Source organism: Culex quinquefasciatus, chromosome 2 (assembly GCF_015732765.1).
Source record: "Culex quinquefasciatus strain JHB chromosome 2, VPISU_Cqui_1.0_pri_paternal, whole genome shotgun sequence".
Lineage (NCBI taxonomy): Eukaryota > Metazoa > Arthropoda > Insecta > Diptera > Culicidae > Culex > Culex quinquefasciatus.
This window is the reverse complement of record NC_051862.1, coordinates 27187573-27211136: the sequence shown is the minus strand read 5'-3', so window position 1 is coordinate 27211136 and position 23564 is coordinate 27187573. Positions and strand designations below refer to the sequence as shown.

Here is a 23564-nt window from a genome sequence, read left to right as displayed (position 1 = left end):
CCAATGAAGCGGAGAAGTTCGGGCAGAGAGAGAGAGAGATGACTGAGACCTTTTATTTGTTTTTATAATGATGAGATATGAATCGAGGATCTAGAACATTTTGACATTTTTTTACAAATGACGAAGCATAGTAAAACATCAGCATGAAATGGAATTCCATCTAAAATTATACAATTCAACTTAGATGGTAGCTGATTTTTGGGTTGCATCGGTTAATGTTTTAGTTCTAGCAGATCCGGATTGCTAATTTTTAACAAAGTTCAAATTAATTCATGGTTTGAAAATGCAAGTTTTTAAAATTTGTTTTTTTTTTTACTTTTATAGCGTTTCTTGAGTTTTAAATATTTGTTATCTAAAAAAATGTCTAACATAAATAAATCGAACCAATAGTTTCCGAGATATCGCTAGGTAAAAATAATGCTTCACAGAAAAAAATCAATTCTCGTAATCGTGAATTAGGTTTACGAATGTGAGAACCACGAAGGAATTTATTCATGAGTATGGTGCATTTGCACTATAAACGTAAATATTCCTTCGTGGTTCTCGCATTCGTGAATTTAATTCACGATTTCGAAAATAGATTTTTTTCCTTGTAATTATGCCGTTGCAAATATTTTTCAAAGTTTATGGCGCCCCCCCTTCAAAATTGGTCTGAAAAATCATGGAGCAAAAAAAAATATTTTTACAAAAACTTCAAAATTTTGATGAAAAAAAAAATGTCTAATCAACTGAAAACAATCTAAAATGCGTTATTAGATAATCATATTTTGCATGTTTTGGCTTGTTTAAAAATGTTTTGAATTTTTAGGAAATTCCGAAAAAGACAATTTTATAAAATTGTCTCAGCTTTTCGAAGGTAGTTTTTGAAGGGTTCCTTTCCTTCATAAATTACTTTTTAGTTGCAAAAAGCTATTTTTTTTCGAAAAATTACACCTTAAGCTTAAGGAGGCATTAGACTATGACAAACAAACTAACAAACTCGCTATTTTGCCAGTTTGACAGTTTCTCTACTTTGTTTGTTTGCAGATACGTCTGGTAGCTTGTTTGGACACTTTTTTGGAAATCTAAAACCCCCCCCCCCTCCACCCTTCGTTGAAAATTTCCATATAAATAAAATCTTTTTTGCATGGAGCGTGGACAATCGACCCTCTCCCTCCCCTAAGGTGTTGGTGTTTTGCGAGTTTGGCAAACTGTCAAACTGACAAATTGTTGTTTGTCATAGTCTAATACCTGCTTTATAATTTGAAAACTAAATCGAAATCTTTGCAAAGTAATTTATAATTGCAAATTTCATTTTACATGTTAAAATTATATTTACATTTTTTGACAATATTTTTGATTTTTACCATAAATTACTTTTCCCAAAGATCATGTGCCAGATTTAGCTCCAAAACTAGCGCAAAAAGGTGTTTTTAGTCCCCTTAATCATTGTATTAATCTACAATTTTTCCTGAGCCTTGCAAAATAAACTCAAATATAGTTTAGATTAAGAATAAACCATTAGCTTTGTCAAAATTGTCAAAATTCAAAATATAATTGTCAAAATTGTCAAAATATCGTAAAAATAATTAAAAGTTCTTTCAAAAATCTAATTAAACATTGCAAAATAAGTTATTTTTTTGTAAAGTGCAACGATTTGTTTTTTTACTCGTGTGTAGTTCTGTAAATAAGGAAAATTTGTAGCTTTTTGTAAAAACTACACTGAATGAAAAATACACACAATCTCTATAAGATTGTTGTCTTCCTCACTGAGGTAAGGCTATAATCCTGCTCTAAAAATGAACTTTGTATAAAAACGTCGTAGACCCACCTTCATGTATACATATCGACTCAGAATCGAAAACTGAGCAAATGTCGGTGTGTATGTGTGTGTGTATGTATGTATGTGACCAACGAACTAGCTCATGTTTCTCGACATGAACCGATTTGACCCAAACCTGTTGCATTCGACTTGGTTTAGGGTCCCATAGATCGAGTTTTATACAGATTGATGTTTCGATAAGTAGTTCAAAAGTTATGTATAAAAATGTGTTTTCGCATATATCCGGATCTCACTTAAATGTATGTAAACTATGTCCGGATCCACCATCCGACCGATCGTTGGTTAGATTTTCAAAAGACCTTTCCAACGAGTCCAAAACATTGAAGATCTGGCAACCCTGTCTCGAGGTATGGCCACTTAAGTGATATTTATGTACTTTTTTATTCCGGATCTAAACAATATATGAAATGTTTGTACAATTTCATCATATCAGCCATTGTTGGTAATAAGTGAGGAAGGCTCCACATAGGTGGATTAAGTTAGTTTTTGTTAAAAAAATTAATGTCGGCAAAATACTTTTGACAAGTTGTCTAGATAGAACTTATCGTCTTACAATAAAGTTTTTGCAATTTTATTTATCTTAAAAATTTTTTTTTTTTAGATTTAACATTGATTGTGAGTATTTTTTGAAGTTTGATAATTAATGCAGCATTTTTTGGATATTTTCGACACCCTTCTTCCTTTGTAGCATTTTCCCATACAAAATCAAACGGTTTTTTTTATGAATCGTCCAGCCTTCTCCTAAAATGCTACGTCATTCGTGGATGGTGCCTAAAGGAACTAGGCATATCATTCCATCGAGCTAATGTTGGCATAAGTGATGTCTTTGATGTTCTATTATAGCTTCTAAAAGTGTTTTTTTTTCAATAGGGAATGAGCGAATAAGTTTTTGTTTGTACTAAGAATTTTGTAAAATAATTTGTTTAAATTGTGAGAAACGGCAAATCGGATGGATTTCAGATCGAAACCTTAACCTACCAAACTTTTGAGAATTTTCCTCCCTGTTCTGGATCAAGTTTGATTTTGAATGAACAGTACTTTTCTAATAATCTCAACAAAACCGCACTTTACCTTTTTGAATACCAAACAACCCATATCCTAACTGCTTGAGCAAAGGTAGTAAATATCATGAATCACCCACTGTCCCTGTTGTTGTTCACTTGTTCAACGTGAACTGGGGACGAGCACCTAAATCATTCAGCCTGAGGTGCATGAATCATGGCCATTCCAGCCAACAAGTTGCTGCTATTCCTAGGATCGCAGTTTGTCCAGTGATTCGTCCGGTAGCCCGGTAGTTGATGCCCAAAAACAGGTTGAGCTTATGAAATTCAAGAATGATTCGCTCGTGGCACAAAACTTTACGTTTTGTTTTGGTTTTGCTCCAAGAGTGCCAATCGAGCAACGCTGTTTTTGTATCTCCACGTTGTAATCTTATCAGTTTCTAGAGATATCTCTTCTTTTTAACGATTCTTTGATGACGACTTGAAGTACACCATAAAAGTCAGACATTTAATTTTAAAACATCAAGACAAAAACGAGCGCGCGCGCTCGTTCACGTTTGACGGAATCACGTTTCTCCGGACACCTTCGCGTGACACTTGAACGTTTGTGTCTGCTTCAGGGGGTTGTGGAAGAAGAAAAGCTCTTGTTTACATTACGATGCACTATTTGTGCATCATTTCGTTTTGTTTTATGCATCATGGGCGAGGGTGGGTGAAAGAGAGGAGAGCAGTTTTTGTTGTGAGTTGCCATTTCCGTGTGTGCAGCAGTTTGTGATGTTTTGTTTACACTAAGCTCATTTAGCACCTCTCGAAAGTTGGCGTCAGACCGGTGATGCCTTCCCCAATTAACTTTGACATCGTGCTTGCTTAGAACACATTAAAATCTAGTTTTTTCACATACTTAAAAAAATGGTGAATGTTTAAGAATTTCAAGTGATGATTTTTCACAGTGTTTTTCGAAAAATGATTTTAATTTTTTATGTTCTTATCACTTTGTTTATTGTTCTCTTGAAAGATTTTTAATTTTGTTCTAGATTTTCTAAATGTATTTTCGTGGATAAATTGCAAGAATTTCTTTTGACTATTTTTCTCAGTGTATTGATCAAACATAACATTTATTTCTTTAAATTTTTCAACCAGTTTTTCAAAATATTTTCTAACTTTTTCTTTGTTTCCTCTCTTGCAGACTACTGATGTCACTGCCAGGCCACACGCAGCGCCTTCTGGTGCTGCTGTTTGGCACCTTCCGGGTGATCGCGAGCAACTCGGAGCGAGCCGCGACCGGGATGACCAGCGAGGCGCTGGGCGTGTCGGTGGCGCCCAGCTTCTTCCAGTCGTGCGTCAGCGATGGCAAGACGGCCCGGATGGAAGACGTGCTGCGGTTTAAGGTAGGTTTTTGAGGGGCGGAAATTTTCTCTTTTTATTTTTGGGAATTATAAAAATACACGCCACTTCTATGACATTTTTGACTTTTAAGTTTAAAAGTAAAATTTTAAGGTTATGTCACGATTTTTTTTCGTTCAAAATTTTTGAGGAAATAGGTTAAGGCTGGTACAAATATTTTTAAAAGTTTTTGTCACCCCCCCCTTCAAAATTGGCCCGAAAAATCAGGGGGCAAAAAAAAATTTTTACAATAAACTTCAAAATTTCAACGAAAATTCAAGTGCAACCAGCTGAAATTAAATTAAAATACATTCTTCTGCGTTTGAAATCATTTTTAGCATGTTTGGGTTTATTAAAAAATCTTAAGATTTTTTGAAAATTTTCGATGCAAAATCTTTTTTTTCGATACAATTTTTGTTTTTGTCAGATCTTAGATTTTTTGAAAACTAATGATTGCAAAACAACTGAACTAGTGTAAAATGCATTTTAAAACACTTTTTTCATTTAAATGTGAAGACTATGGCTTGTTATTTAAATTTTTATATTTTTTTATTTTTTTTGCCCCCCCCCTTGACCTCGGCCAGTGCCGAGGGACAAAAACTTTTTTAAATATTTGCATCGGCCTAAGATGTTACAAAAAGACTGACGAAAAATGCAGCGTGGTATGTCTCTCCTAAACAAATATAAAAAATCATTTACATTTACTACTTCCAATCCTTGGGAAGATACAATGGTTTAAAAAAAATTAAATGTCAAAAATTAGGTTTTTTGGTGGTTTTTGGCAATTTCTATATGACAGACTTGATTTTTACCGGAAAGCTTGTCCAATTTCCCATGAGTTTGCCTCTGACAGATTTTCAATTGGATGTATGGGCAAACAGATATAAGCTTAAATACATTGCTCATAACTGAAAAAATATTTTTTTTTTCAGTGTGAAACCTGATTAGTAAATAAGCTTACGCAAATATTAAAACGCGTCAAATTAAAAAGCTGTCAAAGGCAAACTTATAGGAAGTTGGACGAGCTTTCCGGTAAAAATATTCTTGAGACTGAAAAATCAAGTCTGTCATATAGAAATTGAGATTCTTATTGAAAATTTAATGCTCTACAACTTTGTAGAACATATCAAAGCTATAAAACTTGATCCTGAAAAGTTATTAGCGATTTAAAAAAGTCATTTTTGTATGAAAAATCTTTTTTTCTCCAACTTTAAGCTCGGGTATCAATGGCTTAACCTCATCCAAATCCGCTCAAAATTTACACAGGTGCTTATAATAGCCCAATAAACCGTTTTCAGCTTGTGGAGCAGGGGATCATTTTTTCTGGGCACCCTAATGTGGAACAATAGCAGTTACTCATCAAAAATATAAATTCACACATTTTCGTGGAAATATTTGAATATTTTTTTACCCAAAAGCTGTCTACATTTCTACTGGAATTGATGAAACCATGATTACTTTTACTGCGTACTGAGAAGATATCTTTTTCAAATAAATATCTTGGAAAAGTACATCAGTTATACGAAATCTAAAATTTTCTACAAATTATCTTTAGAAACTACCTAAACCCGCTGAAAAGAAAAAAACATATATTGAATGGTTAAAAATTTGATGGTTGTGAAATTACATTTTTTGATGTTATTTTATCTCGTTTTTTGTAAAGCTTGTAACATTACACATGAAAATATATAAATTTAAGAGGGTTTTACGTAAACTATAGTAATCTTTATGTAAAAATCCTAAAAATTGATTCGTGACAATCTGAACCACTGGAAACCTCGGGAAATATTTTAAATATTTTTGTGTGTAATTTAATAAGTTTTACAAAAAAAAAATACATAGAACATTATCGAAAATGGCAATTTTACATCAATTTCATAGAATTAGCACTCAGTCAAAAAAATCATGTTGTTAGCAGATTTTGTGTGAGAAAAAATATTTACATATTTTTTGTGTAAGTTTACATGTTTCTCACAAATATAGATAAAATTACATAGAAAACAATGTAATTTTGCATCCATCGAATGTTTAACCACCCAACATTATCCTTTTTTACTGTGCAACGAGTTGAGTCCCATCTTCGAAATTTAGTACTGTAAAATTTATTCAAACAAAATGGATTTTACTGAGTTGATTGAATGATTTTGGTTGAGATTACATTAACAAGGCATTTGAAATTAAACTTTTATTCGCACTCTGATTTTAAAAAACCAGAATTGGGCATTATATTTCGAATTTCCGTTCATTCTTTGAATAGCATGTTTAACTTGAAAATTTGGAGTTTTTTTTTTTTGAAAAGGTCCAATAAACCAAATTTCGAGTTTTTGCTTTTTGGGTGTTTTTGAATCCGCCTTGAGCCAGGAGTATAAAAAAAAATTTGGTTTATTGGACCTTTTCAAAAAAACTTCAGAAATATTGTTTCCGTTCTGTTTTAGTTTTAAATGTTTTGATTTACAAAAAAATAAAAAAACCAGGTGAAAAAATACAATATTTTATGTTCGTAAGTTGAACGTTTGGTGACTCTTGCAATTTTTTATGACAAAAAGAGCCTTGGAGGCGATAGACGTTTTATTTGTTATCGTAATCAAACGGGAACTTTTAAAACAATAACAAAGACCACAACTGCAATGCAATATATAATAATGCAATTCGCCGACCGTCAACCGCGCTGACAGCTGATGTGTTACCACTCAAGACTTAACTCGCTCCGAGCAGCAGCTGAATTCGGTCACGCTTTTGCTTTCAATCGCGTGCACTTATCTGTGATTTGTACGTGTGTGTGTACGTCTGCATTTTTTATGTCTATGTGTGATTAATATCTGTACGCTGATGTGCCCCCAAAAACTGCAACAAAAAAAGAGAGAGAGAAGAGAAATAAAATCAGTGCGACCCCGAAAACTTTCGATTTCGTTTCGCCACAGTTAGCATAATTTTGTGTTTGATGATGATTTTTATCAAATCACACACACACACACGCACACACGCACACTTTCGGATTGGTTTTGTTTTCGCTTGTTGTTGTTTTGGTTTGCGGCGCGATCGCTGTCTGTCAGGGGCAATTTTGCTTCTTATTTTCTTTCTTTTTTTACCGATTCGATGTGGTTTAATTTTGGTGAGATTTTTGTTTGCCACGGTCACTCGAAAGTAGAGTGACCTCCCCCTTGATATGTTGGAAATTTAATGATTATGATGATTGTTTTTTTTTCAAATTTAATAAATAATAGTAAATTAAACAAATAAAAACTCAACTTAAATACACATAAAAATTGCACCTGGGCATCATTCCGGTCATTTGAAGTGTGCCGAAGCGAATCCTACTTGATTTCCATGTATTTTTCATCGAAAAAATAGGAAAAATCAGGTGTTCAAAATGAGTTAACCTCTTTTACCCCAACAGTAAAAAAAAGTTCAAATTAAACCAACAACCGATAGTTGCCAATCGGTTTCTGAAGTTGTGCTCGCTGCTCAAATGTGCATAAATTTTCTGCAATTATCGCTTGGAGCTGCTGCTGATAGCTACCCTGTAATTGATAGCCGCGTGCTACACCCCACCCACAGAGAGGAGAGGGAGGTTACTTGTCTAATCAGCTTAAAAAAAAAAACGGAAAGCCAGCAGGTGTGAAATTGGGGGGAATGGTTAAATTTTAATTTTTATGCTGCATTTAGTTCGAGCGATGATAACAATTGCCCATCACTCACTGTTGCCGGGAAATTGCGGAAAATTAACCTGGAAATATGAATTTGATGAAGCTGTGATGGAGTGCGATTTCGTAAACCGCTGACGATTTGTTTCGCTTCAAACGAACTGCGCGCTCGACTCGCAATCCGGAGGTCACCGGTTCGAATTTCGAGGCGGACGCAAAAAAAGTGTAATTATAGGTTGGGTGCCCTCCCATAAGGTCGAATGGACAAAAGGTCGAATGGACAAAAGGTCGAAAGGACAAAAAGTGACTTTTTATTGATATTCTTTAAAAACAACATATTCTTAATCGTCCTAAAAATATTGTGCGATATTCTATTCTTTCAAACATGAAAAGTTCTTTTTTTTTAAGCCATGCATCTAAAATATTGTGAATGATTTTTTTCTTTAAACAACCTGTTCATGACTGTCATAATATTTTTTATTATTATTTTAAAAATAACAGTTCTTAAATAAATCGGACTTCTAAAATATTTTGTGAGTTTTTACAGCCTAAATATCAGCACTTTTGAATACAATAACAGCCCCCTTTCTCCTTTGTTTTGGAGAGTTGGTAAAAAAAAATTTGAAAAATACTGTTCTGGTAAAAACAATAATTGAGCAGTTCTCTGCGAAATCGATCTTTTTTTTGAATTTTAATTTTGGTATTTTTTAATCCGGCTGAAACTTTTTTGGTGCCTTCGGTATGCCCAAAGAAGCCATTTTGCATCATTAGTTTGTCCATATAATTTTCCATACAAATTTGGCAGCTGTCCATACAAAAATGATATATGAAAATTCAAAAATCTGTATCTTTTGAAAGAATTTTTTGATCGATTTGGTGTCTTCGGCAAAAATGTAGGTATGAATAAGGACTACACTGAAAAAAATGATACAAGACAAAAAAAAAATTGTGATTTTTAATTTAACTTTTTGTCACTAAAACTTGATTTGCAAAAAAACTCTATTTTTTTTATATGTTTTAGGGGACATAAAATGCCAACTTTTCAGAAATTTCCAGGTTGTGCAAAAAATCTTTGAACGAGTTATAAATTTTCGAATCATCACTATTTTTTCAAAAAAATCGAAATATTGGTCGCAAAATTTTTTCAACTTCATTTTTCGATGTTAAATCAAATTTGCAATCAAAAAGTACTTCAGGTGAAATTTTCATAAAGTGCACTGTTTTCATGATATAGCCATTTTTAAGATTTAGAAAAAAAAATAGTCGCAGTTTTTCATTTTTTTTAATCAGTGCTCATGTTTGCCCACTTTTGAAAAAAAATATTTTTAAAAAGCTGAAAAAATTCTCTATATTTTGCTTTTTTGAACTTTGTTGATACGACCTATAGTTGCTGAGATATTGCCATGTAAAGGTTTAACAAGCAGGAAAATTTAAGTTTTCTAAGTCTCACCCAAACAACCCACCATTTTCTAACGTCGATATCTCAGCAATTAATGGTCCGATTTTCAATGTTAAAATATGAAACATTCGTGAAATTTTCCGATCTTTCCGAAAACAATACTTTTAAAATTTTCAAATCAAGACTAACATTTCGAAAGGGCCAAACATTCAATATTACGCCTTTTTGAAATGTTAATCTTGATTAAAAAAAAAACAAATGAAAATATTTTTTTCGGAAAGATCGGAAAATTTCACGAATGTTTCATATTTTAACATAGAAAATCGGAAAATTAGTTGCTGAGATATCAACGTTAGAAAATGGTGGGTTGTTTGTGTGAGACTTAGAAAACATAAATTTTCCTGCTTTTTAAGCCTTTGCATGGCAATATCTCAGCAACTAAAGGTCGTATCAACAAAGTTGAGAAAAACAAAATATAGAGAATTTTCTCAGCTTTTCAAAAATATTTTTTTTCAAAAGTGGGCAAACATGTGCACTAATAAAAAAAAAATGGAAAACTGCGACTATTTTCCAAAAAGTTACCTAAAAATGGCTATATTTTGAAAACGGTGCACATTATGAAAATTTCACTGAAGTACTTTTTGATTGCAAATTTGATTTTACATCGAAAAATGAAGTTGAAAAATTTTTGCGACCGATATTTCGATTTTTTTTTTTAATTCAGTATTGATTCAAAAATTCATAACTCGGTCAAAGATTTTGTGCACAACCTGGAAATTTCTGAAAAGTTGGCATTTTATGTCCTCTAAAACATATCAAAATATAAAAAAAAATAAAAATAGTGTTTTTTTTCTGCAAATCAAGTTTTAGTGACAAAAAGTTAAATAAAAAAACACCAAATTTATTTTACCGTGTATCATTTTTTTTTAGTGTTGTCCAAATCCATACCTACAACTTCGCCGAAGACACCAAATCGATCAAAAAGTTCCTTTCACATACAGATACAGATTTTTGAATTTTCATATATCATTTTTGTATGGACGGCTGCCAAATTTGTAAGGAAAATTATATGGACAAACTAATGATGCAAAATGGCTTCTTTGGGCATACCGAAGGCACCAAAAAAGTTTCAGCCGGATTAAAAAAATACAAAAAAAATCGAATGACCGAAATCTCTGAGAATTGCTCTATTGTAAATAAATTAAATGAAAAAAATAATAATTAAAAAAAAATTAAAAAAAACTCTTAAACTAATTTGTAAATACAACCTAAAATACAACATGAATGTGAGGAAGGCACCAACCACCTTAAGGTGGAATAAAAAACGTTTTTATTTTTATTTTTTAAATAAGTGTTTTTTTTTCGAAAAGTTCAACGGGTAAAAGAAAAACAAACAGTAAAATAGAAGTTTTCAAAGTAACACCTTCTAAGCTCCCCAACTTCTAATGTCAATGTCTCAGCATCTAGGTTCCACTTTTGCAATGTTAGAAATGAATATCCTCGAAAAAAATATTTAGAAATGTTGGAATCAAGACTTATGTTTCAAAAGGGCGTAATATTGATTATTTGGACCTTTTGAAATGTTGATCTTCACTCCAAAATATTTAGAATATCTGTTTAAAAAAAAAAACAGGTTATTTCACAAATGTTTCATTTTTAACGCTGAAAATTAGAACACTGACTTGTTGAGATATTGAGAATCGAAATAGGAAGCTATTTGGGTGAGACTTTGATAATTTTTCTGTATTTTTTATCTCAGCAATCTGAAGTCCAATCTTCAAAGTTTTTTATACGGAATGGTAAGAACCAATTATGATTTTTTTTTCACAAACTAACTTATGGACACCATTTAAAAAAATAAACAAAGGAATAAGTTTTGAGTTAAGCCCAAAACAATATTAAAAAGTATTAGTTTTCGATACAAGTGATGAAAAGTTTAACTTTTCAGCACCTATTTGAGTGTTGAAAAGTAGAACATTTCAACCCTTGTAGTATTATTTTTCGATTCTGTTCTTGTTTTTAGTAGAGAAGAGTAGGCCGTTTAATTTATTTTATTATATATAGGGGCCATCCATAAACTACGTAGACACACGTGCCAACTTTTTGACTTCCACAGATTCTTCTAATTTTATGTTCATCCTGAGGTATAAGCTAAAACCCTAAAAAATTGATAAAGAAAATATTACATGCATAACTTTGCAGTTGTAAATTTCACAAATACGATCTTTAAAAATAAAAAAGTTGCCATTTTATCAATTATCTTCACTTGGTAGTCCTTCAATCGTGTTACACGATTAACGCGCTTCCGGAATCGGTTTACCGTGAAGGTCTCGCACGTGCGATTCCTCTGCAGTGTTTTTGCCAATTGTTTGCTTTGGTTTACAATTTGCCAAGTTAACAACTGCAACGCTGTGTGCTTACCAGGATATGCTTGTTTTCATTAATTGAATTGTGTTAATTTGTTTATCTTTTGGTCATACTGAATAAATTATGCAACAATCTCAATTTTCAACCCAAAATCGCCAACCACAACGAGAGGGTGGTTCCCCAAATCTGGTCCATCAGATCAAATCTTCGAATTGTGTGTCTGTAGTGCCACGGCGGCTGCGCTGTGGACCTCCAAAAAACAAACCACCAACAAGTGGCACCGCTCGAACAAGGGTAATAACACGCCATCGTCGCAACCGCACCACAAATCTGTGTGAAATTAGCCATGATTAACCACTTCCGACCACCCCATTAAGTGGATTAATAGCAGTGTGTGTGCGATTGAGTTTTTGTATTGAGAAAATTACCATTGTTGATGCCCATGGCAACTTTTGAGTGTTGATTTGGTAAATTATTTCGTAGGGTTATTGCCACTCGTACTTGACCGGCTGCAAGTCGGCAATGTGAGGTAATACTTGGGCTTATTACGGCGTAATTTTATGCAAATTGTAGATTTCTGGCTGAAGAAGGGGGCCGCCCACAACTGGCCAATTTCCCCTATGGAAACTTGGCAACGGCGCTCAAGGATTGCGCAATGCATTCGAAGCGGACGTTCTTCATGCTCGGTTGAAGACTGCGTTTTTTTAAGTCTTTGCGATACTCCTTGCACAAAGGTTAATAAATTGTTCGTGGCAGCAGCAAATAAAGTGATAAGTTAAGTCAAGACAAGCCAAGGATCAGATATGCAACCCCATCTGGCAAATAAAAATGTAAACAATCCTTTCACTTTTGCACAAACCTAACTAACAAAAAATAATAAAGGAAAATAAAAAAATCAGCGAAAGTAGTCTACGGTATAAATTTTCTTATTACAAAACAGCCCCCGCGCGCAAAACCACATAAATCATAGAGCGCGAAATTTAAACATGGTGCCGGCTCTAAGGGTCCCAGTAAAAACTGTTTATCAAAAGTGCAGTTTGCTTCGGGCTTGTGCATATATTTATGGCCGTGGTAAATAGCAGCCAATAGAAGTCGCGTCGCGTCGTGACTTCCTTCCTTGCTGGGTGCGACCAATGCTTTTTTTGCTGCAACTTTTAGGACAAGCCACTCATGCGCGGCCTAATTTAGTGTCTGGGCGATAAGTGAAAGTTGGGTGAACTGTGGTAAGGTTGTTTTTTTTTTTTTTTTTTTAGTAACGGGTTTGTTACGTTTAACGTGTAGGTCTGATTTAGTGCATTTTCTGCACAATTTCTTATGTAACAGGATGATAATGATCTTGTGTCAAACTTCACATTTTTAACAAAAAAAAAAAAAAAAATAAAAAAATCATAAAATAATAAAAACAGAATTGCAGTTATCCTTCTATGAAAACTCAAACTTGTTGAGGGCCTTCTCTACGACCAAAGAGGCCATTTTGTGTCATTGGTTCACCCATAAAATTTTGGCAGCTGTCCATACAACAATTGTACGTGAATATTCGAAAATCTTTTGAAGAAGTTTTCTGATCGGTTTAGTGTCTTCGGCAATTTTGTAGATGAGGACTATTCAGCAAAAAAATTATACTAGAAAAAAAATGATTTCCTAATTAAGAGCGAGTTTTTCACCAGTGCGAGCAATTTTAAGATTTTTCGGATTTTTCATGTTTTTGGACCTCAAACTTCAATGCCCGTTTTACCCCACTTCCCTTTGTCGTAGAGGGCTCATATTTGGCATGAGTTCATCTCATGTATATACAAACAAACGCCGAAAGTTTCATCCAAATCGAAGCACCTCGATACGACCTCTAGAACAAACCGAGCAAAATCTACAAATACTGCCTCTTAAGTTTTTTTTATACTATATTTTTTATCATTGAATTTTTTTCAAATGTTTTAGGAAACAAAAAACCACAACTTTTGAGACAAAAATTTTGCCGCTGAGTGATGATGTTTTGAAAAAAAGTGTTTTCTGGAAAAAAAATATACTTCAGTTTTTAGTTAAGATCAAGTTTTAATCGAAAAGTACTTAAAATTTTGTTGAATAAGGTGCACTGTTTTCGAGATGAAGCCAATTGAATAATTTTTCGAAAAGTTCAGAAAATTTCCAATAAAATTGCATATAACACATAAGAGAATAAAAAAAAAATGAAAATTTTGCAATCAGGACTAACGTTCAAAAAGGGCCAAACATTCAAATGTTAGTTTTGATACCAAAATTTGAATCGATCACAAAACTTCATAAATGTATTGGCTTTAGAAAATGTGAGAATATTTGGATGTAACTTAAAAAGCTTAAATTTTCTTGTTTATTTTCTTCTATTCGCTTTATTTCAAAAACTAGAGGTCCAATGTCGATTCAGGTCTTTTAGGCAATTTAATTTCTAAATAGCGCGTCCATCCCGGGAAATCCCGGGATTTTTCCAAAACCGGGGATTCCCGAATCCCGGTATTTTGTCCTGGGAATTTCCGAAATTGGAAAAAATATCAAATTTTGGTCTGGAAATTCAAGTTTTGTTTTGGAAATAGATGAACAACGATAACAAAAATTAAGCACATATCTAGGGGTTTTTTTTATAAGGTCCATTAAGTTTTTGTGTTTTTCATATGTTTATAGGACCTATTCAAAAAAATTCTAGACATAAGCATTAATTTGACTTTTGTGAAGAAATTACCGATCCGTAAATTACCTAGAGCTTCAAATATTTTCTATTTCCATTTAAATATTTATGAAAAGACATTGTTTATGTATGATTTTAAATTTTAAAAAATAATACCATTTTAAATATTTTTTTATGAAACATCTTTGGCAAATCAAGACGGATTTATCGAATTAAGACAGCTATTTAAGTCATTTTTTGTATAATCTTTTGATTTTTTGATTGTACACCGATGTCCAATTTAATTGTCTCAAATCTCCTGTAACTATTTAGACTGTAGTTCCGATTTTTCCCAGTAAGCGTTTTTATATAAAACATGAATTTCTAAACTTATTCAAAATGTGAAATTGGCTAGTATATTTTTATTTTCTATCTTTTTATTTGATATTTCAGACATTTACAATGTTTTTTTTAGGCTTTTTTATTCATGTCATATAAAAAATAAAAATATTTGCTTATAAGAGACTTATTTAATTTGAATCACATTGGAATTGAATTAGAAACCAAAGCACAACAAAGAACAACAAAAAAAATCTTTCAAGCTATTTAAAATCTGCTATCCTTGTTCAGATTAAAGCGTAAATTATCACCAATGAATAGTATTGAGCTAATTCTATGATTTCAAGCTTGAAAAACATGACAAATATAATGAAAACATAGATTTTTTTCCAGCTTTAAAAATTTCCCGGGATTCCAGGAATTCCCGGGATTTCAAATATCTTTTTCTCGTTTCCCGAGAAATTCAAAACCCGGGAAAATTTTACGCCCTATTTCTAAACTTTTCTGAAAAAAAAAATATTTTTGAGATGGACTATCGAGGATATTGTTTAAAATTCGAAAAACTGGAATTTTTCAATTAAAATTGACTTTAACTTGACTAAAATGTATTTTTTTTTTGCAAAACATTTCTGGAGTTTTTTTTAAAAGTCCAACAAACCAAATTTCCAGTTTTTTGTTTTTTGGGTGTTTTTGAAACCGCCTTGAGTCAGTGGTATTAAAAATACCAAAAAAGCAAAAACTAAAATTTTGGTTTATTGGACCTTTTTTTAAAAAAAAATCCGGATTTGACCATACCTCTCTATGGCTCAAAAGTTGTGGCTTTTTGCCCCCTGAAACATATAAAAAAAATCAAAAATTAAAAATATGTATTTTGTGAAATTGATTTTTTGTGAAATAAAAAATAATTTAAAAATCGACAAAAATAAATCCCTGTACCTATTTTTATCTGAATAGTCCTCGTAAAAACCTACAACTTTGCCGAAGACAACAAATTGATAGGAAAGTTCCTACAAAAGGTACAGATTTTCGAATATGTATGTTCCATTTTTTATGAACAGCTGCCAAAATTGTATGGGGACTTCTTTGGTGAAGTGAAATGGTCGAAATCGGCCGATTTCGTAGAGAATTGCTCAATTGTAATATATTCTGGTGAAAATGTAGCACGAAAATTAAAGCGGCCAGCCCCACTGCGTTATGTTTAACAAAGAGAGTATTCTATGAACGGTTAGTTTTTTACCGAAACTACACAGGAGGAAGGGTGCAAGGACGTACCTGCAAAATTCTTATTTTAAAAATCTCATCACTCTGTAAATATAAATCAATTTTCTGAATTTTCTGGAATTATTTGAAAATTTCTCCAAAAGACTTCAAATTGTCGATAACAATTCACGATAAAATTGCCCAGCCAATACACTCTATCGCCGAAAGTGGACCAATTTCAGAAAGTAAAAGTGCTAGTTTCGCTGCGCTGCAAAAAACGTCGAACGAGCGAGCATAAATAACCCACATCTGCCCAAATCAGCCTCCCCCTCCCGCTGCGTTACTGCCTCGTGGCCAGCATCAGAGCGCATATTACCTAACCATAAACAACACAATAGCACAGTTTTAATGCACACGCTTGGGTTGGCCTGCATCAGCTAGCTAAGAAACACAGCTAGTATCACCAACCAGTAGATCGAATAAGATATAGAGGAAGACTAGTTTTAACCTTCAGCTGTTAATTTGTTTTATTAAAAGTTTTGTTTTTTTGAGTTGTTACTCACATTTAAATTTGCGATTTTGAATTTTAGGTTTAAATTTTTTGGTTTGGATGAAACTTTGTCTATGGATTCCTCATGTCCAAAAAAGTCTCGACAGCAGCATCGGATTGCTTGCTGCTTGCTTCAAAACCTTATACCATCCCGAAAAACGGTTCAACTCCAAGTGAAACTTACTTGGGGATACCGTGGAGATTTTCCCTTATCCCCTTAAAAAAGTGAAAATCAACTCTTCTCAAATATCTTTCCTTGGAGTGGCTGGCATTTGATGGCTGTCAATGTGGTTCAGGTGGAATTGGTTCCATTTCCAATTATCATTTTCTAGGCAATTTGGGCTTTGACAATGATCACATTACATGACGAAATCCAGTCTACATTCCGCTAAAATCCATTATGTATCTATTTTCAGGAAATTTTTTGCATTTTTTCAATTTCTATTCTTGAACATCTCTGAAAATCGTACCTTTAGAATTTAAATATCACGTCTAACATTTCACAAGGGCTTATTTCGCTTTGGAAATGATATCTTGAGAACAGGTTTCTGACTGGTTTGAATCAAATGGTTTGATGTCTTCGGCCAAGTCGAGAATAATTACATTCTTAAAAAATATCCACTCTTTCATTACACTTTTTCACTCAAAAAATTGAAAAGCCCAAAAAATAATTTTTGTGATTTTTTATTTAAAAAAATGATCAAAAAAAAAAAGAAAAAAAGCTTTGCCTAGTTGGTCCAAAATAAGGACATCTACCCTAGTTTTTTTTTCGATATTTTGTAAAAAATCAATCATCTCACTAAATAAAATCGTCGAGGGTTAACCCCAGCTTGAGTTTGGCATGTTGGCGTTTCAAGCGCACATAAACATATAACTGCGAAAGCTGAACAAATCGCGCTCGCGCGCGCATCTATGCGCTTTAGTTTTAATTATCACCCAACCCAACCCAGTCAGTAGTCGGTGCTGGTACCATAAAGTGAGGCTAATTAGCATAATTTTAGTCGTTTTTGTTTTCCTCTTCACCCGCAGCGTGCAGCTTCTGTTTTGTTTTGCTTTGTTTTGCTCCGAGATTTTGTAACCGGCGAGAAAACGCGGTCAACGCGCGCACGGTATTGTCGATTGCGTTCGCAAGTTTGAGCTGAAGCTGCAACGATTTTTTCGAAAAACCGCAACGGGCGATTTGGTTCGACGATTGACAGAATTGTCCAGTGGAGTGCATCGACATTGACGAACGCTATCGAGTGACACCACTTGGGTTGAATTCTACCTCTTCGAAGAATCAGAACTCGCTTCGCTGACGATTGATGAAGAGTTGGCAATCGAGACAAGTCACGCGCGCGCTGAGCCACGTTGAATGTCCAAAGACCGACCCCTTCTCGCGGCGTATGCACTTATAGGGAAAAGAGCAGCAGATTACATAAGGTCAGGGTGTGACTTTGGCGCTGTGGAGGAGTTCTGTCAGCTGTGACGGGGAATGTTATTGATTTCGCGACGACGAATTAATCCCCGGGCACTGAAGTGTGTGTTTCTGTGTGTGCAACTACTGCACTGAGAATTGACTGACAACATTGAGAGTTGAGTGAGGAACCTTGCGGAATTGTTAATGTTTAAGAGTGCGGAGTTCATGGAATGTCAACGAGGGTACATTTTTACCTTCAAGAAGGAGAAATCGTGAGAGTCTCTACTGTTATCTTGAAGTTCAATTTAAACGTGGAAGGAAGTATTTTAAATTTTTCAGAAATTATATAATCATCGCCACCGGCAAAAAAAATCTTAAGAAGCATTTGTCAAGAATAAAAACATCTTTTGATCAAAACGATACTACACCCAGAACTGGGCATCGGCATACGAGAGGATAAAGAGCACGGTTCGGTAGAAAAATGGTACTGTGTGTGGACGGTGAGGATAAATCACAAAATTACCGAGAGCACTTTACTCATGGGTTCATTTTCCAAAAAAAAGTTCATTTATAAAAAAAAGTACCGGCACCGTGACTCGAACCTAAGACCTTCGGCTTATTGAACCGTGCCTTTGCTGTATGAGCCACGCGAGAAGTCTTTACTCTCGCAAAATAGTACCTTCCTCACGATTTTTTTCGGGAGGACTATCCCCTCGGTTTTTAACTTTGGGTGTAGGGTCGTTCAACAATTTCTAATATTTTCAAAAACTTTCTTGACTCCCAGATGAGATAATGGTTTACTATCTTCAGTATTATTATAATTCAAACCATTAAAACAACTTTGCACAACACACCAAATCTCCTTCTTGTAATCTGTTCATTCTACAACATAAAAAAAAACTAGGGTGCCCATAACATAGTGTTTTTATTGCGTATCTTTTTTGTATTATTTTTTGGCAATTTTGGTTTTTTCGGGAAATATTAAGAACGTAAAAAGCACGATTTTTGCAACGTGGATGAAGTTACAACGTTGTTTTAAAAAGCCTTTTTAAAATGTTTTAGCGGTGCATTTGAGAACTTAAAACTTCTGCTTTAATGTAACTATAAAATTTCAATACACAAGTTTAAACCCAAGTTATAGCTGAGCAATTCTCTACGAAATCGTTTTTTTTTTTAGAATTTTAATTTTTGTATTTTTCAATCCGACTGAAACTTTTTTGGTGCCTTCGATATGCCCAAAGAAGCCGTTTTGCATCATTAGTTTGTCCATATAATTTACCATACAAATTTGGTAGCTGTCCATACAAAAATGATATATGAAAATTCAAAAATCTATATCTTTTGAAGGAATTTTTTGATCGATTTGGTGTCTTCGGCGAAGTTGTAGTTATGGATAAGGACTACATTGAAAAAAAATGATACACGGTAAAAAATGGTGTTTTTTATTTAACTTTTTGTCACTATAACTTGATTTGCAAAAACACACTATTTTTATTTTTTTTTATATTTTGGTATGTTTTAGAGGACATGAAATGTCAACTTTTCAGAAATTTCCAGGTTGTGCAAAAAATCTTTGACCGAGTTATGAATTTTTGAATCAAAACTGATTTTTTTCAAAAAATCGAAATATCGGTCGCAAAAATTTTTCAACTTCATTTTTCGATGTAAAATCAAATTTGCAATCAAGAAGTACTCTAGTGAAATTTTGATTAAGTGCACCGTTTTCAAGTTAAATCAATTTTTAGGTGACTTTTTTGAAAATAGTCGAAGTTTTTCATTTTTTAAATGAGTGCACATGTTTGCCCACTTTTGAAAAGAATATTTTTGAGGAGCTGAGAAAATTCTCTATATTTTGCGATTTTGAACTTTGTTGATACGACCCTTAGTTGCTGAGATTTTGCCATGCAAAGGTTTAAAAACAGGAAAATTGATGTTTTCCAAGTCCCACTCAAACAACACACCATTTTCCATTGTCGATATCTCAGCAACCAATGGTCCGATTTACAATGTCAAAACATGAAACTTGCGTGAAATTTTCCGATCTTTTCGAAAAAAATATTTTCAAAAATTTAAAATCAAGAATAACATTTAAAACGGGCTAAACATTCAACATTACGTCCTTTTGAAATGTTAGTCTTGATTTTAAATATTTAAAAATATTTTTTACGAAAGGATCGGAAAATTTCATGAATGATTCATTGTTTTACATTGTAAATCGGACCATAAGTTGCTGAGAGATATCGACATTAGCAAAAAGTGGGTCGTTTGTGTGAAACTTATAAAACATAAATTTTCCTGTTTTTTAACCTTTGCATTGCAATATCTCAGCAACTAAAGGTCCTGTCAACAAAGTTCGAAAAGCAAAATATAGAGATTTTTTTCAGCTTTTCAAAAATATTTTTTTAGAGGTGGGCAAACATGTGCACTGATTTAAAAAAATGAAAAACTGCGACTATTTTCAGAAAAGTTACCTAAAATGGCCTTAACTTGAAAACGGTGCACTTTATCAAAATTTCACTTAAGTACTTTTTGATTGCAAATTTGATTTTACATTGAAAAAAAAGTTGAAAAATATTTCGATTTTTTACCAATATTTCGATTTTTTTTAAAAATCAATATTGATTCAAAAAATCATAACTCGGTCAAAGATTTTTTGCACAACCTGGAAATTTCTGAAAAGTTGGCATTTTATGTCCTCTAAAACATATCAAAAAATTAAAAAAAATTAAAAATGATGTTTTTTGCAAATCAAGTTTTAGTGACAAAAAGTTAAATAAAAAATCACCAATTTTTTTTACCGTGTATCTTTTTTTTTCAGTGTAGTCCATATCCATACCTAAAACTTCGCCGAAGACACCAAATCGATCAAAAAATTCCTGCCAAATTTGTATGGAAACTTAAATGGACAAACTAATGATGCAAAATGGCTACTTTGGGCATACAGAAGGCACCAAAAAAGTATCAGTCGGATTAAAAATACAAAAAAATCGAATGACCGAAATCTGAGAAAACTGCTCAGCTATGAAAAAATGGTAATTTTTTTTTCTATCAGAAAATTTATGTTAATGTCGTATTAATCAGAATCAACATTTCCCAATTGAGCGAGCGTAAATGTGAACCCGTTTTAATTTATATGGCAACTGAGGTGGTCTTAGCTAAGCTAGGGTGGTTACAATCTTAATTAAAAAATGTATTTTTAATTGTCCTAAAAATCATTTTGAGCAAAATTTAAATATGTTTTGAATGCAATTTGAAATTGGCTTTATATTTTTTGTTTCTTTTTTCGGCGAATAAAAACATGCTTTTTCTTGTGCCTTTTTTTATAGTATGATGTTAAAGAAGCTTTTAAAAACCCTATTCGTATCGTTTGTTTTTAGTTATTGAATGATTGAAAATTTTGCACCCTGTTGTGATATTTCAAAAATAAAAAATACACATTATTACAGCGATTCCACGTCAAAAGTGCTCCGAGTTGGCTCAAATGCGGAATGTAAGTTCCTTGGCCAAAATAATTAGACCATTATTTTTGGTTTGGTGATTATATTTCATATCTTCGGCACAAATACAAATATTAGCTTTTTATTTTTAAGTATACAAATTTTAACTCGCCACTTTTCAAAAGCAAGGTAATTTATTCGAGCAAATTTGCCGCGCTCGCCTCCGTGGATTTTTGGAAGATTTTTTCTTTGCATGCGCAAAAAAAAGTTAGACCAGTTAGTTAGTTTTTGATCGCAAAAATTACAGATTTGATCAAATCGAGTTCTGCAAAGTTCTAAGATCATCTAGATATCCTTACAATTTACTAAAAATAATAATGAATTGTTCCGATTGGTTGAGTTATGCCCGAGAACTAGCGAGCTGAAAATAGTTATTTAAGATGTCGAGAATTGGAATATTAATTATAAAAAAATAAACATAAAATTTGACATTTTAGTTGCTTTTTCTTTGCTAAAAGTTGTCCAAACGGCTTCCTGAATTGAATATGAAAAGAATAAAAACTTTTTTTGTATCTATTTTTTTGTACCTGAATGTTTTGTTTTTTACTGCCTTTTTAATTTTTGTTATCATTTTTTTTTTGTTTTTAGGCCGTTGCAAATATTTTTCAAAGTTTGTGTCACGCATTTTTTTTTCAAAAAACATTTAAATTTAAATGAAAATAGAAATCTAATCAACTGAGAACAATCTAAAATGCCAATCATATTCAGCATGTTTTGGCTCGTTTAAGAATATTTAGGACTTTTTTGAAATTACAATTCTCGCAAAAATATTTTTTTGCAATTCCTCCTTGAAACTGTTTACTCTTCCTGTCATTCTAAAACGACCCTAGTAACATTTTTAAACTTACAGGTTTTATCATGGTTCTGAAAACCCTCATACGGCCTAAACAGGCTTTTATGGCCTACTTAAACCCTAAAATGTTACAAGGGGACGAAACAGCCTACTTTTCTCTTCCAAAAATAACAGATTCGAATAGAAACACTTTTCAAATAAATGCTTTTCAGCACTCAAACGGATGCTGAAAAGTTGAACTTTTCAGCACTTGTTTCGAAAAGTAAAACTTTTCAACATTGTTTTGATTTAAACAGTGGATTGACTAAACACATGGACATTTGACCTACAATTCCATTCAAAGGGTGTTTTTCAGAATCGCAAAAAAAATGTTGTATGGAACTCGTTGCAAAACTTGATTTTTTTCAGCACGCGTCGTGTTTATCCAACTCGGTAAACCGCGTTGAATAAATGTACGCTTTGTGCTGAAAAAATCTTCTTTTTGCAACTTGTTGCATAATAGTAGTTTATGCAAAAAGATGATTTTTTCAGCACGAGTCGTACATTTATCCAACGAGGTTCACCGAGTTGAATAAACACGACGAGTGCTGAAAGTGAAATTTTATGTCAAATTTTCATGTATTTTGTCAATAAATCGTTTAAATCAAAAAAATGTTGAAAAGTGTTACTTTTCGAAACAAGTGCTAAAAAGTTAAACTTTTCAGCACCCATTTGAGTGCTGAAAAGTAGAACTTTTCAGCATTTATTTTGAAAAGTGTTGCTATTCGATTCTGTTAATTTTGGTACAGAAAAGTAGGCTATTTCATCGTTCAAGAATGACAGGAAAAGTAAGTAGTTTCACGACGGAATTGCAAAAACTTCCATTTCGTCATTTACTTAGAAATTTTGGGAATTAATGGTTGCAAAACAACTGGACAGAGACATAAACTTCAAAAAATATTTGCAACGAATTTATTGTTATTTCTATTAATATTATTTTAATTCTCTCCTTAATTATTGTATGTTTTATCATTTTATATTTTGAATGTTTGGTCTGCTTTTATTCGAAGCTTTTGGTTAAATTTGTTGTAGTTTTTCCTTGTATTGTTTGTTTTTGTTTAACTTGTGAGCAATACATTTTTTTAAACAATTATTAATTATTATTTTATTGTTAACTTTTTCTTAAGTAAAAACAATAAGTTTTTGAATGTATTTTTGTTCAATTGCATAGAAAAATAATTGATTTTTAAGGTTTAAAATTTGATTAGTTCTACATTTTACCGAAAAAAAATGTAAAAATATGTACCGTAAAACGGGGTGACTTTGATAGGTTTGCGATTTTTCCGCAAAATGAAGAGTACAATTAAAATACGTAAGGAATGGTTCAGAAACATACTGACCGTGGTAGAGAAGTGTTCAAAGTACCTCATGAAGAACTTTTCATAAATTTTTGAAAAGTTTATAAAGTTAGTTAACTATAGTTAAGAAAATGTTGATGGAAGTCATTGTTTTAAACTTCTCAAAGTGTCATGATTTTATCAATGAACATGATTTTT

The 23564-nt window shown here is 32.7% G+C and overlaps 1 protein-coding gene across 6 annotated transcripts in view; it reads left to right on the top strand.

Moving 5' to 3' along the window:
* LOC6049842 (unconventional myosin-IXAb) overlaps positions 1–23564 on the top strand; it is a 101207-nt gene that overhangs the window by 42630 nt on the left and 35013 nt on the right. For all 6 annotated transcript variants that reach the window (XM_038252091.1, XM_038252092.1, XM_038252087.1 and 3 more), the window contains exon 4: positions 4010–4211. In XM_038252091.1, the coding sequence (XP_038108019.1) occupies positions 4010–4211 (202 nt within the window). The remainder of the gene's footprint in view (positions 1–4009; positions 4212–23564) is intronic.